General features: G+C 39.3%; 2 protein-coding genes across 4 annotated transcripts in view; both read right to left on the reverse strand.

The window, feature by feature from the left end:
* tert (telomerase reverse transcriptase) overlaps positions 1–4,437 on the reverse strand; it is a 14,517-nt gene extending 10,080 nt beyond the window's left edge. The window contains exons 1-4 of one of the 2 annotated variants that reach the window (XM_039665950.2): positions 4,155–4,436; positions 2,190–3,447; positions 868–1,054; positions 95–248 (exon numbers count right to left, since the gene is read on the reverse strand). In XM_039665950.2, coding sequence (XP_039521884.2) covers positions 95–248; positions 868–1,054; positions 2,190–3,447; positions 4,155–4,385 — 1,830 coding nt within the window. In that variant the 5' untranslated portion in view covers positions 4,386–4,436. Of the gene's footprint in view, positions 1–94; positions 249–867; positions 1,055–2,189; positions 3,448–4,154 lie in introns of both variants that reach the window. The other variant, XM_089122667.1, reaches the window with a different exon arrangement.
* An 863-nt stretch (positions 4,438–5,300) lies between these two features.
* nup42 (nucleoporin 42) lies at positions 5,301–9,379 on the reverse strand. 2 transcript variants are annotated; one of them, XM_089122848.1, is made up of 8 exons: positions 9,131–9,379; positions 7,852–7,998; positions 7,599–7,803; positions 6,955–7,043; positions 6,705–6,781; positions 6,521–6,607; positions 6,207–6,300; positions 5,301–5,872 (listed from the first exon to the last, which is right to left on the reverse strand). In XM_089122848.1, exons 1-8 carry the CDS (start codon positions 9,258–9,260, stop codon positions 5,403–5,405), a joined length of 1,299 nt encoding a protein of 432 aa, XP_088978974.1. In that variant the 5' UTR covers positions 9,261–9,379; the 3' UTR covers positions 5,301–5,402. The 2 variants fall into 2 exon arrangements, with proteins under 2 accessions (XP_088978974.1, XP_039521891.2); XM_039665957.2 differs by having other exon boundaries at positions 7,599–7,998; positions 9,131–9,378.
* Between the last annotated feature and the right edge of the window lie 1,087 nt (positions 9,380–10,466).

The following is a 10,466-nucleotide window of genomic DNA, read 5'->3' on the forward strand; positions in this document are numbered from 1 at the left end:
AGTGTAACGCTAGTGAGATGTGTAACGCTAGTGAGATGTGTAACGCTAGTGAGATGTGTAACGCTAGTGAGACGTGTACCGCTAGTGAACGCACCTGCAGGGACTCTCTGCTGCCCGTGAGTCGGGTGATGGGCCTCATGCTGCTCACCTTCGGGATGAACCGGATTCGGGATGTTACCGTGGTCTTCGGGAGCTTCAGAGCCTGGGACGGAGACACGGCCCTCCACTGACCCTTCGACAGATGAACTCTGACAAACACCAGATCAAGACCAGAATCAAAACACTCGCACACTGATGAACATTTGACAAAATATAGCTCATTAAACAGTTTTCAGAGTACAATAATATTAAACAAAACAGGTCATATTTCCCGTTGCAGTAATACAATCCGGTTCAGAGTTTTAAATATTAAGCATTAATTAGATTCAGTATAAACAATATAACCAGTAGTACAATAAAATGTATTTTTCCAATGGAAATATTTATAGAAAACAATTTAAAATAACTAAGCTGAATATATTCATATATGCAAACATTAATATAAATATTTATACAAGATTTGATTTTGAAAATTAATAAATTTAACTATACATTTTTACTTATAACTTATAAATTTACATTATTTTCAACTAAACACATATACAAAATAAATAAAAAAAATCTAAGTTTAATCTAAGGAACTTATCTATGTACTGTAATAAATAAATAGTATAAATGGTAGTAAAAACTAATTTTATTTACAATAATGAAAAGTGAGCAAAAATGTAATTATTTGTCATAAAAACAGGCTTCATTAGAGTTTCTACTCTGATACGTTTTCTTATTTTTTTCGCTGTGTGTGGTGCAAGTCACATGACTGTCGCGCACCTGAAGGCCATTTCCTGCAGTCGGCTCCAGACCTCCGCCCTGTAGAAGCGCAGCGCGTGCTTCTGTCCCATGCTCTCGGTGACGTAGAAGAGCGCTCGCACCAGGCCCACCACCAGCCCGCTGAGCAGCCACGCCAGGAACTGAGCAAAGATCCACTCTCTGTAGCGATGCTCACTGGCGCAGTGACCTACACACACACACACACTCACTGCAAGCCTCATCACGCTCTTTATTGACACTGATTTACAGTCGGCAACATTTGAAGTGGATCAAAAAATGAGGCACGACAAGAAGGGGTATAAATGTTCAAAATTCATGTATAACTTTGACGAAAGGTTTTGATCCACTTCAAATGTTGATTATTGTACTTAGGGTTGGGAATCGAATATTTGAGGTCAGGAATCCGATACTTGTTATAAAATAAAAATGTAGATTCAGTGTGAGTTTCAAACATTCAGGCGAGAGACTCACACGTGTGTATCAGTATACTGGATCAGTGCAGCTCTTAAAGTGACAGCAGCCTGATATTCCTGGCGTCTATAATAACACTGATCAACAGAGAAAACTTTTGTTACTATATTTGTAATACATTTCATTAATAAACTGCAGTTATTTTACATTTGATTAGTTTCTGTTCCTGAAAATCTTAAATCACGGTTTATTTCAATCGTATCTTTGCTCAGTTGCGTCTATTTGCTGCGATTGCTAATGTTTTATTTGTTCTTTTTCCTGAGTGTTTATTGTCTTTAATAACGCTTGAAGTGTGTGTTAGTTCGGCTAGTTGTGTTTAATCCTCAGGCAGACGCTGCGTGTGTAAGTGTTCTTCAGCTGATGATCTGCTCATGATATTCAGTCACATGTTCTGCAAGAAGACTAAATGTAAATGATATCCACGTGTTTTTTAACGTTATTGGAACCGTAATTGATAAGCAGAATCGAAATCGGTATCGTTATAAAAAGAAGTGATAAAAAAACCCAACCCTAGATATACTATCATAGTTTTTATTAATATTAGCTATTAACTATTTTTTTTATTTTTAGTAATTAGTTTGTCATTTTGTTGAGTATTTTTGTAATAAAAAATTTGATATATTTTATTTTAATTATAGTAGTTCAAATAAATGAATGATGAACTTTGTCTAGCTGAAATATAGTTTTTTTTTTTTTAATTATTTCAAGAAATGAAAATTTTTTGTTATGGTTTTGGTTTTAGTTAACAATAACAAATCTGCATAACACAAAAAAACATCCAGACTGTTTGGCTTTTAAACAACCAATGTTACAATAAATAAGAGTTACGAATAAAGGCGTTAAAGACACACGTTTCTTGAGTCCCAGCCAATGGCAGGCCTTAACCTTCATCTTCCACATCAGCTGGTCCAACGGGAGGCGCTCAAATTTCCCAAGACGCAGGAAGTTCTTCACATTAGACAGGAAGTGAAGCCGATTTTCCTGGGTTCCCCAAAGTTCCTCCGGAACAACGTAAAGCAAACATTCCCTCACGAACAGATACACTCTGTACGGGGAGAAATGCGATTTGAGCAACGACTCCATATCTTGCGCTTCTCGAGTTTCTGAGCACTTCCTGTTCAGGAACAAGCCGTACGGGCACTTCCTGTGCTGGCGTAAGAGTCGGCTAAACAGGGGAACCGTCGCGAAGAAACGCTTCGGAAGCTTCTTCGGTTTACCCTGCGTGTTAATCTCTGATTGGAGGAAAATCATCCGAACGAGATCCGCCCCTTGCAGACGTCTAGCCCCGCCCTCATCTTTCAGTTTCCTGTTGAGCAGGAAGCTCTTCATGCCCCGCCCATTATAAAGCATGCTTAGAACGCGTATCGCGCAGTGTGACGGTCGGGGAGGGCGTTGCTCCGCGGGCTTCCAGCTCCGAGATCCGTGATTTGCGGTCGGCGGCCCGTCGGATTCATCCGTAATCACTTTTCGCTTCTTCATAACAGGATGTTTATCGTGCTTCTCGTCATCTCTTGCTCTCTTTTTCGAGACTGTTAACATCTTAGCATCTGTTGTGACCGTATTAGCATCTGTTACGCTCGTCTTAGCATCTCTTGCGATTGTCTTAGCACCTCTTGCGATCATCTTAACATCTCTTTTGCTCATCTTAGCATCTCTTGTGAACGTCTTAGCGTCTCTTGCGCTTATCTTAGCATCTCTTGTTCTCGTTGTAGCGTCTCTTGTGATCGTTTTCCATGGGATACCCGAATTTTTCTGTGTTTGAGCCGAGACGTGGCTGAGGGAAAACCCGGACCATGCGCGCGGGATCAGCCGGTCGTACACGGGCTCTCCGCACACCTGAAGCAAACACGTGGGCGGGACGGTAGCGAACACGGCGCAGTCCTGTAGCAGGTGTCGCGTGACCTCGGTTCCCAGACGCTGGTTGATCCGCTTCCACAGCTCGCTAGTGCTGATGTACGCCGCCGTCAGCGAAACGTCTCCGTGGAACCGGAACGGATCCGAACAGGCCGACACGTCATTGCACTGATAGCCGAATCCCAGGACGTTCCTCAGCTTCTTCCGTTTAATGTGGTTTAGGGTGAACGCCAGAACCTCCGGAAGCGTGCTGAGCTGAAACAAGACATTTATAATTCACACCACAGACTGAACAACATGAAGCATTGCTTGGTCACTGGTTGAGCTAAACTGGTATTATCTAATTGTGTAGTTCAATTTAACAGCTGACCGATATTCAACATAATTCATGTGTGAGAGTCCAACAGAAAGACAGCGAAAACCAGTCAAATATCCACTGATCTGAAAACTGAGTTCTGCTCATGTTTATCACCATTAGGTAAACTATAGCTAATAAACTGATCATGTGAGAAATACATATTGATTTGACTGTATAAATATGGAATTTTGTCCTTTATTAACCCACTGAAGCCTTATGGATTACTTTTATGATGGATGGATCCGCTTATTTGTGCTTCAACATTAAAGGTACCATTCACTCCCATTATAAAGCCTGAAAGAGCCAGGATACTGGTTTTGCTACACTAACCATAGTTTAATCATGGTATTTGTAGTGAAACTGTGGTTATAAAACAAAGTAATCAATCTCCAATTATAGACAACCTCCAAAAAACATGATTACTTACTACATTTTTACTATTATAAAACCATGGTTCAACTTCGTAAGGAACTGTCATGTAATCGAGCCAATAAAGCCTTTAATACACGACTTTCTAATGCCTTTAAATGATCAATACTTTGCTAAAACCCCTGTTTGTGTTGATGTGTAAACTGTCAAAAAGTGTTGAGTGTGACTGAGGTACCTGTGCGGGCACGCGCTGCTGCTGCGGTGGCGTGAACGCGCATATCATCAGTCCTCTGACTAGATTTTTAAAACGCGCTCCGTCTCTTTCCTCCAGAAGAGCCGGCTTCCGTCCATCAGAAAACACAAGCCCATCTGCGAACTCCTCCAGAGTCTGCACGACTGGGTACAACGAGCGTAAAATGCCAAATACATATTTGAAACCGCCATCTGTCGCGTCCCGTCGAGACATGAGTGTGTGTGTGTGTGTTTGGGTTTCCCGCTTCCGGCGTTTCGGGCGTCGCGCGCTGCACCGATCTCCACCAATCAGTCATCTGTCACATGACCCTGATACGCAAATTAAAGATGCGTATCTTTTTTTCTACTTCGAAATAACTAGAATTTAAATAATGAACAAGTACATAATAATAAAAAAGTCCAAACCGTGTTTTGACCTATTTTTTATGGTTTTGACTTACCCTAAAATTACGTTTGATTTTTGAGCTGTCGGTGCGGATTTCCCGGGAAACTGCATATTTCCACCTTTCTTCTGTGCTAAAAGTCATATGCGTGTACTTATATGGGCTAATTAATTGTAATTAAATTACTTTATAAGCATGTTAAATCAGTAAATAGCAAGCAGATTATCAAAACAATAAATTATGACTTTACAACCACATTATCAAAATAAATGAGAACAATAATAAATAAAAACCGTATTTAACACATATTTGTAACATTTTATGATTGTATTTAATAATTTCACAAACTGAATAAACTGTGTATATATTAAATACATTTTAGTTAATTTTTAATTAAATTTTTTGTTTATTATTATGCATTTTAGGCTTATTTTGAAAACAAAGCACTTGCTTTTTGCAAAACTTCATGGGTTTTGGACATGGTACTGGCATAATTTTGCAAAAGCACCACAGTATTCTTTAAACTATCATGTAAATATGTTTGTATATAAATAAGAGAATCATTCAGTACCATGGTTCAGTACCACCGATGTACTACGGCACAGCAATAAGGGATTGTACGCAGCAAATGCTCTTCGAATGCACTTTTTCATTGTCACATAGATAAATTGTATTTGTTAATATTACTTCATATGCACTATCATTGAGATTTACCATCATGGTACCAAGCATTTTTACCCACAATGCAATTTCAGTAGTTGAACTAAAACACAAAAAAATCTTATCTTGCTCCATAAACATGTTTATTAATATAGCATTAAAAAGATGACGACAGGCCAGAGTCAGTGTTAGACCATGAGGAGGTCAGCAGGAGGAGGTTTGAGAGGGATCTGACCCAGAGTAAAGCGTTTGCTTGTGAACTCCTTCAGCTCTTCGGCTGTCAGGTCACTCTGGGCCGTGAACAGACTGTCTCGTGAACTCCCAGCAGAATCTGCCGCTCCACTAAACACACCGCTGCTCTGACCGAAGCCGCTGCTCGCGACCGGCGCCGAGGTCCCGAACCCGGAGCCCGATCCTCCCGCGGACGTCTTGAAACTGAACCCGGCTGCTGAGCTGGGCTTATTTTCTGCAGCTTGTGGCGCAAAAGAAAAGGTGTTCACAGACGGAGCGGGACTGCCGAAACCCGGTGCCGTCTGAGCAGTGCTGAACACAGCGGCTCCAAACCCAGGTGCATTCTGGGTAGTATGTGAAGCTCCGAAGTCAGTTTTGGACGGGGCAAAGCTGAAGCTGCTGCTGCTCTGAGAGCTGGAACCGAACCCTGAGAAAACAATATAGCGGTTTAACAACACATAACGGATAAACAAAACATGTATTTCCTATTTTCAAAGAGTTGATAGGTTTTATTAAAATTTACCGGCATATCAGCTCCAAACAATACAAAACATTTGATTCAATTTTAACTAGTGCTGAGCAATGATTAATCGCATCCAAAGAAAAGTGTTTGCTGTGTTTACATAATATAAGTGTGTGTACTGTGTATAATTATTTTGTGTATATATAAAAACACACACATATGTATAGATTTAAGAAAAAACGTGTTATTTAACACTGTTATTTTCCTGTTTATTACTGTGAAGAAACCCAGAACAAACCTCCAGCTCCAAAGCCAGGTGTTGGCGCTGATGATGATGCGGTTCCAAACCCCTGCGATGGCGTCTGGGAACTGGAGTTATTCAGCTCTGAGATCTAAGGGATTAAGGGATCGTTTAAAGACCCAATACAATATTTCAGCTCAGATCAATATTTCGTGTCTAATTATTTATTTATGTGGCAAGTAGCCGTGTAATAAGCGGGATAATATACATCAAGCCGGTTGTTATCTCAGAATAAACCCCTTCAGGCTGAGGAAGACCTGATCCTGATCCCCATGTCGGGTTACTTGAACTCGTGAGAAACATCATCTTACCACACTCATCTGGGTGGAGCTGCTCATGGTCCGCAGCTCCTGAACTCTGCTACTCCATTGGTTGAACAGCAGTTGGACTGAGTTCACCTGAAACAGGATTACATGAAATGCTCAGATTCAGCATCATGGGAAATGAAGTCTCTTGAATCTGCTCATTCATTAAAGTAGAAAGTGGTTGTCTTACATAAGGCTGTGTGTCACCAGACGCTTGGTAGGAGTAATACTCCTGTCTCAGCTCCTCTGGAGACAAGTCGACAAACCCTGCAAAATATCAAGATAGGATGAACAAGTATAAAGATAAAAACCTGCCGTTGTCGAACTGCAAAATAATGCAGCTTAGTTTGTTTGTCAGACATTTTCTCATTTGTCTGTAAAACCCAGCAGCTCATATTTGCTTGAAAAGACTGACAGACTGTGATGAGCGACAGACTGACCTGAGAACTGGCCTTTGAGGACCGAATAACATGAAAACGGCCACTGGCCAGAAGTCTGCCAGGCCTCCATGTCTGTCTGGATTGTCTCCCTGAAATTCAAATATGCAATAAAAACACAATGTGTATCAATTATACAGTGCATCCGGAAAATCATTCACAGCGCTTCACTTTTTCCACATTTTATGTTATAGCCTTATTCCAGAATGGAAGGTACAACAAATGGACGTACAAACCAGAGGCGCTGTTGCACACAGAAAGTATTCCCGTCGCTTGATAAACTTAAGGTTGAGCCGCTGTAGTCACTCGGACTATTTTAACAACGTCTTTAATAATTTTTCTGGACTGGCAAGTTTCAATCTCTTATGGAGGAGTGAGATAGTTCTCAGATTTAATCAAAAATATCTTAATTTGGCTCTGAACACTTACGTGTGATTTTTTCAGTTTTTTATTTGTAATAAATTTGCAAATATTTATAACAAACTTCTTTCACATTGTCATTATGGGGTATTGCTTGTAGAATCTTTAGGAAAATAATGAATTTAATCCATATTGGAATAAGGCTGTAACAACAAAATGTGGAAAGAGTGAAGTGCTGAGCATACAAGCAGTCCCCCAAAAAATGCATAAGCATAAACTGCACTTACACATGTTTTGCATTGTCATCCGTTGAGTTTCGTCCAGCTTTATCAAAGTTGCTCTGAGAGTCAAGCGCTGAGAATCTGTTCTGGTTGCTGAAGCTGAAGTTGGAGCTCTTGATGTCTCTGGACGCCCCGCCGCCTCTGTTCCAGTCATTACCGCCTCCTCTGTTCGAATCATTACCACTGCCCCGGTTCCAGTCATTACCGCCGCCTCTGTTCGAATCATTACCACTGCCTCGGTTCCAGTCATTACCGCCACCTCTGCTCCAGTCATTACCGCCGCCTCTGCTCCAGTCATTACCGCCGCCTCTGTTCGAATCATTACCGCCACGGGAGAACGAGGAGGGCTGGATGAACTCGCCCCCAGTCCGTTGAGATGGGTTTATCCACACGCGGTTCCCATAGCCTGCAACAACACGTCACTTTGATCACTGCCGTTAACATTCAAAAATTGTTAACAAAAATGGTATAAGTTATTACTGGGAGCTAAAATACACTATACTGCCAAAATTTATGGACGTTGCTTTGCGCACTGGTGTGCAGTCATGCTGGAACAGGAAAACATAAAATTATATGTTTGGTCGCCACAATATTATTTTAGCAACATAACAAGACCGCGAATTAGCAGGCTTTGAACAGTGCGATGTGTGACAGTGCATGTAACGTGGCTAGTGTTGACACTGAGTCAATGGGCTCTGTCTAATTTTAATTTTTAATTTAATTTTCGTCATTGTTTGACGTCTTTGTTTTATGAGCAGGTGCCACTCAAGAAATTGGCAGTTTAGGTTGTTTCTCCGCCATTAGCACAGCTGTGGCACACCGGCAATCTTGAGTTTGGTTTGAATGACGGTGCGCTGTGCAAGAGAGGGGTGTGATCAGCGCGTAGATGAGCGTGATTGACACTGCTAAGACACTCCTCCTGACAGTATAGTATTGCATAATAGTATTTACACAGAATTTCCCTTGTAAAAACACTTTAAAAAAAAAAAGAGTACTTATTACAGGTTAAATTTGTAAGATATACTTAAATGTGAACTGAGTTTAATGTAAAGTGCAAGTAATTAGCAAATCTAATGAAAATGTAGGCCTATTTATTTTTAAATCCAGTTATTTGAACTTTGCGACTCGTCGTTATAACGATAACTACATCGTTATACGCAAATAATAAAGTTGATAATAATAATGTTTTATCAACAACACTACAGTTAAAATTATAATTTGTTGGTTAACACACTAAAATGAGTAACGTTATTCGTTTACACTTAAAACACGAAGTAATATGATTAAACTTTGCTTTAAAGTAAAACGTTTACTTTGACATGATTACAAAGTGTTCTTAAGTGTGTTAAGAAAAAGTTATGAAAGTACAATTAAGCTGCCTTTCATAACAATAATATTATATCATCTAAGACTTGAAGTACACATTCAAAGTGATAGCAGCATTATAATAGTGTTCAAAAACGATGTGATCTCGATGGTGATATAGTAGTTTTGAAAGCGACAGGATCAGTGCCATGAGAGTGTGTGTTTATGTTGACCTCCTCTGCTGGGTTGTTGTTGCTGCTGGTTTCCTCGATTATCTCCTCCTCTTCCTCCTCTCGGATGCTCATTCCAGCATTTTTCTCCGTATCTACAGCGACCTTGAAGAAAGAAGCTGCACACTGGCATTTTTAAACTCTACAGACAGAAATCATGTGCTCTTGTGGTACAGTACACATAGACAGAACAGAGCTAGACGCTGCTCCTCCTCAAACCATAGACGCGCGACAGCGTGACGCAAGGCGCACATTTAAGACGTAAACAAATGGTTTCAAAATAAAAGTCGTGATGCGGCGCTTCAGACAGCGTTTAAAGTCCCCCTTCAGTCAATCATTTCATCCGCTTTGTCCATATTTTTTACAGTCTATGATTTTATCCCTTGAAAGTCATCTTATATCACCAAAATTACATATTTTAACGTTTTTTCTCTCGAAAAACTGCAGTTTTAAGGAGAAAATACTCAGCAATGGTGCTGACTTATAAATGTGTAGGCCCCTACATAGTTTGTCTTAAAGCTATTAAAAACACCACAAAGACAGATAAACGACATTAAAAGTTGGATTTTCACCACAGGGGGACTTTAAAACTTTTTTTTCTACACGAAATAAGGATCTAAACAAGGCTTTGATCAGTATTGAAGTGGATTAATTAAATTTGTGGGAAGGGACTGTTTTTTATGTAGTTAGAAATTTTAAAGGTAGTATTACTAATACTACTAATTATAATCATCATAATAAATACCTTTCTGTGAATAACTCAATTGTTAACTAAAATGCTTGGCATGATAGCAATGATAGCAGAACTGGGGACCGGTTTTGTTTTTAGTGACTACTAAATGTAAAGAAAAAATTAACCAAACCTAAAACAAATTTTTTTCTTTCTGATTTTAACTTTTTATACCTTTATTTAAAAGGTGTTGAGCATGATATAAAAAAAACCCCAAACATTTAATCTTTTAAAAAATTGTAAACATTATTTCTAAATGTAGCACATTATTGCTGTAGAAGATAATGTGTGTTATTTCAATGTTATTTTTAAAGTTATAGTGTGATTGAGATTATATACTATGAAAATATTATATACTATATAAAATAAGCAAACACTAATAGATTTATTATACAGTATTGGAGCTATATGAATTTCTAGCCTAAATGAAATTTAAATCGAGTTTTTATTAATTATAAATTACTCATTGTATGAATTGCACAGTTTTTGAAACAAGCTAAAGCTATTCAAATGTTCTCTCTGCCATTTTGGTACCCAGTTTATGGTTATTTGCAGAACTTTAGCCATAAACATTATTTACAACGCAGTTCAGGGTTAATAAAGGTGTGC

The sequence above is a fragment of the Pimephales promelas genome, chromosome 18 (genome assembly GCF_988280905.1).
Source record: "Pimephales promelas chromosome 18, fPimPro1.hap1.1, whole genome shotgun sequence".
Lineage (NCBI taxonomy): Eukaryota > Metazoa > Chordata > Actinopteri > Cypriniformes > Leuciscidae > Pimephales > Pimephales promelas.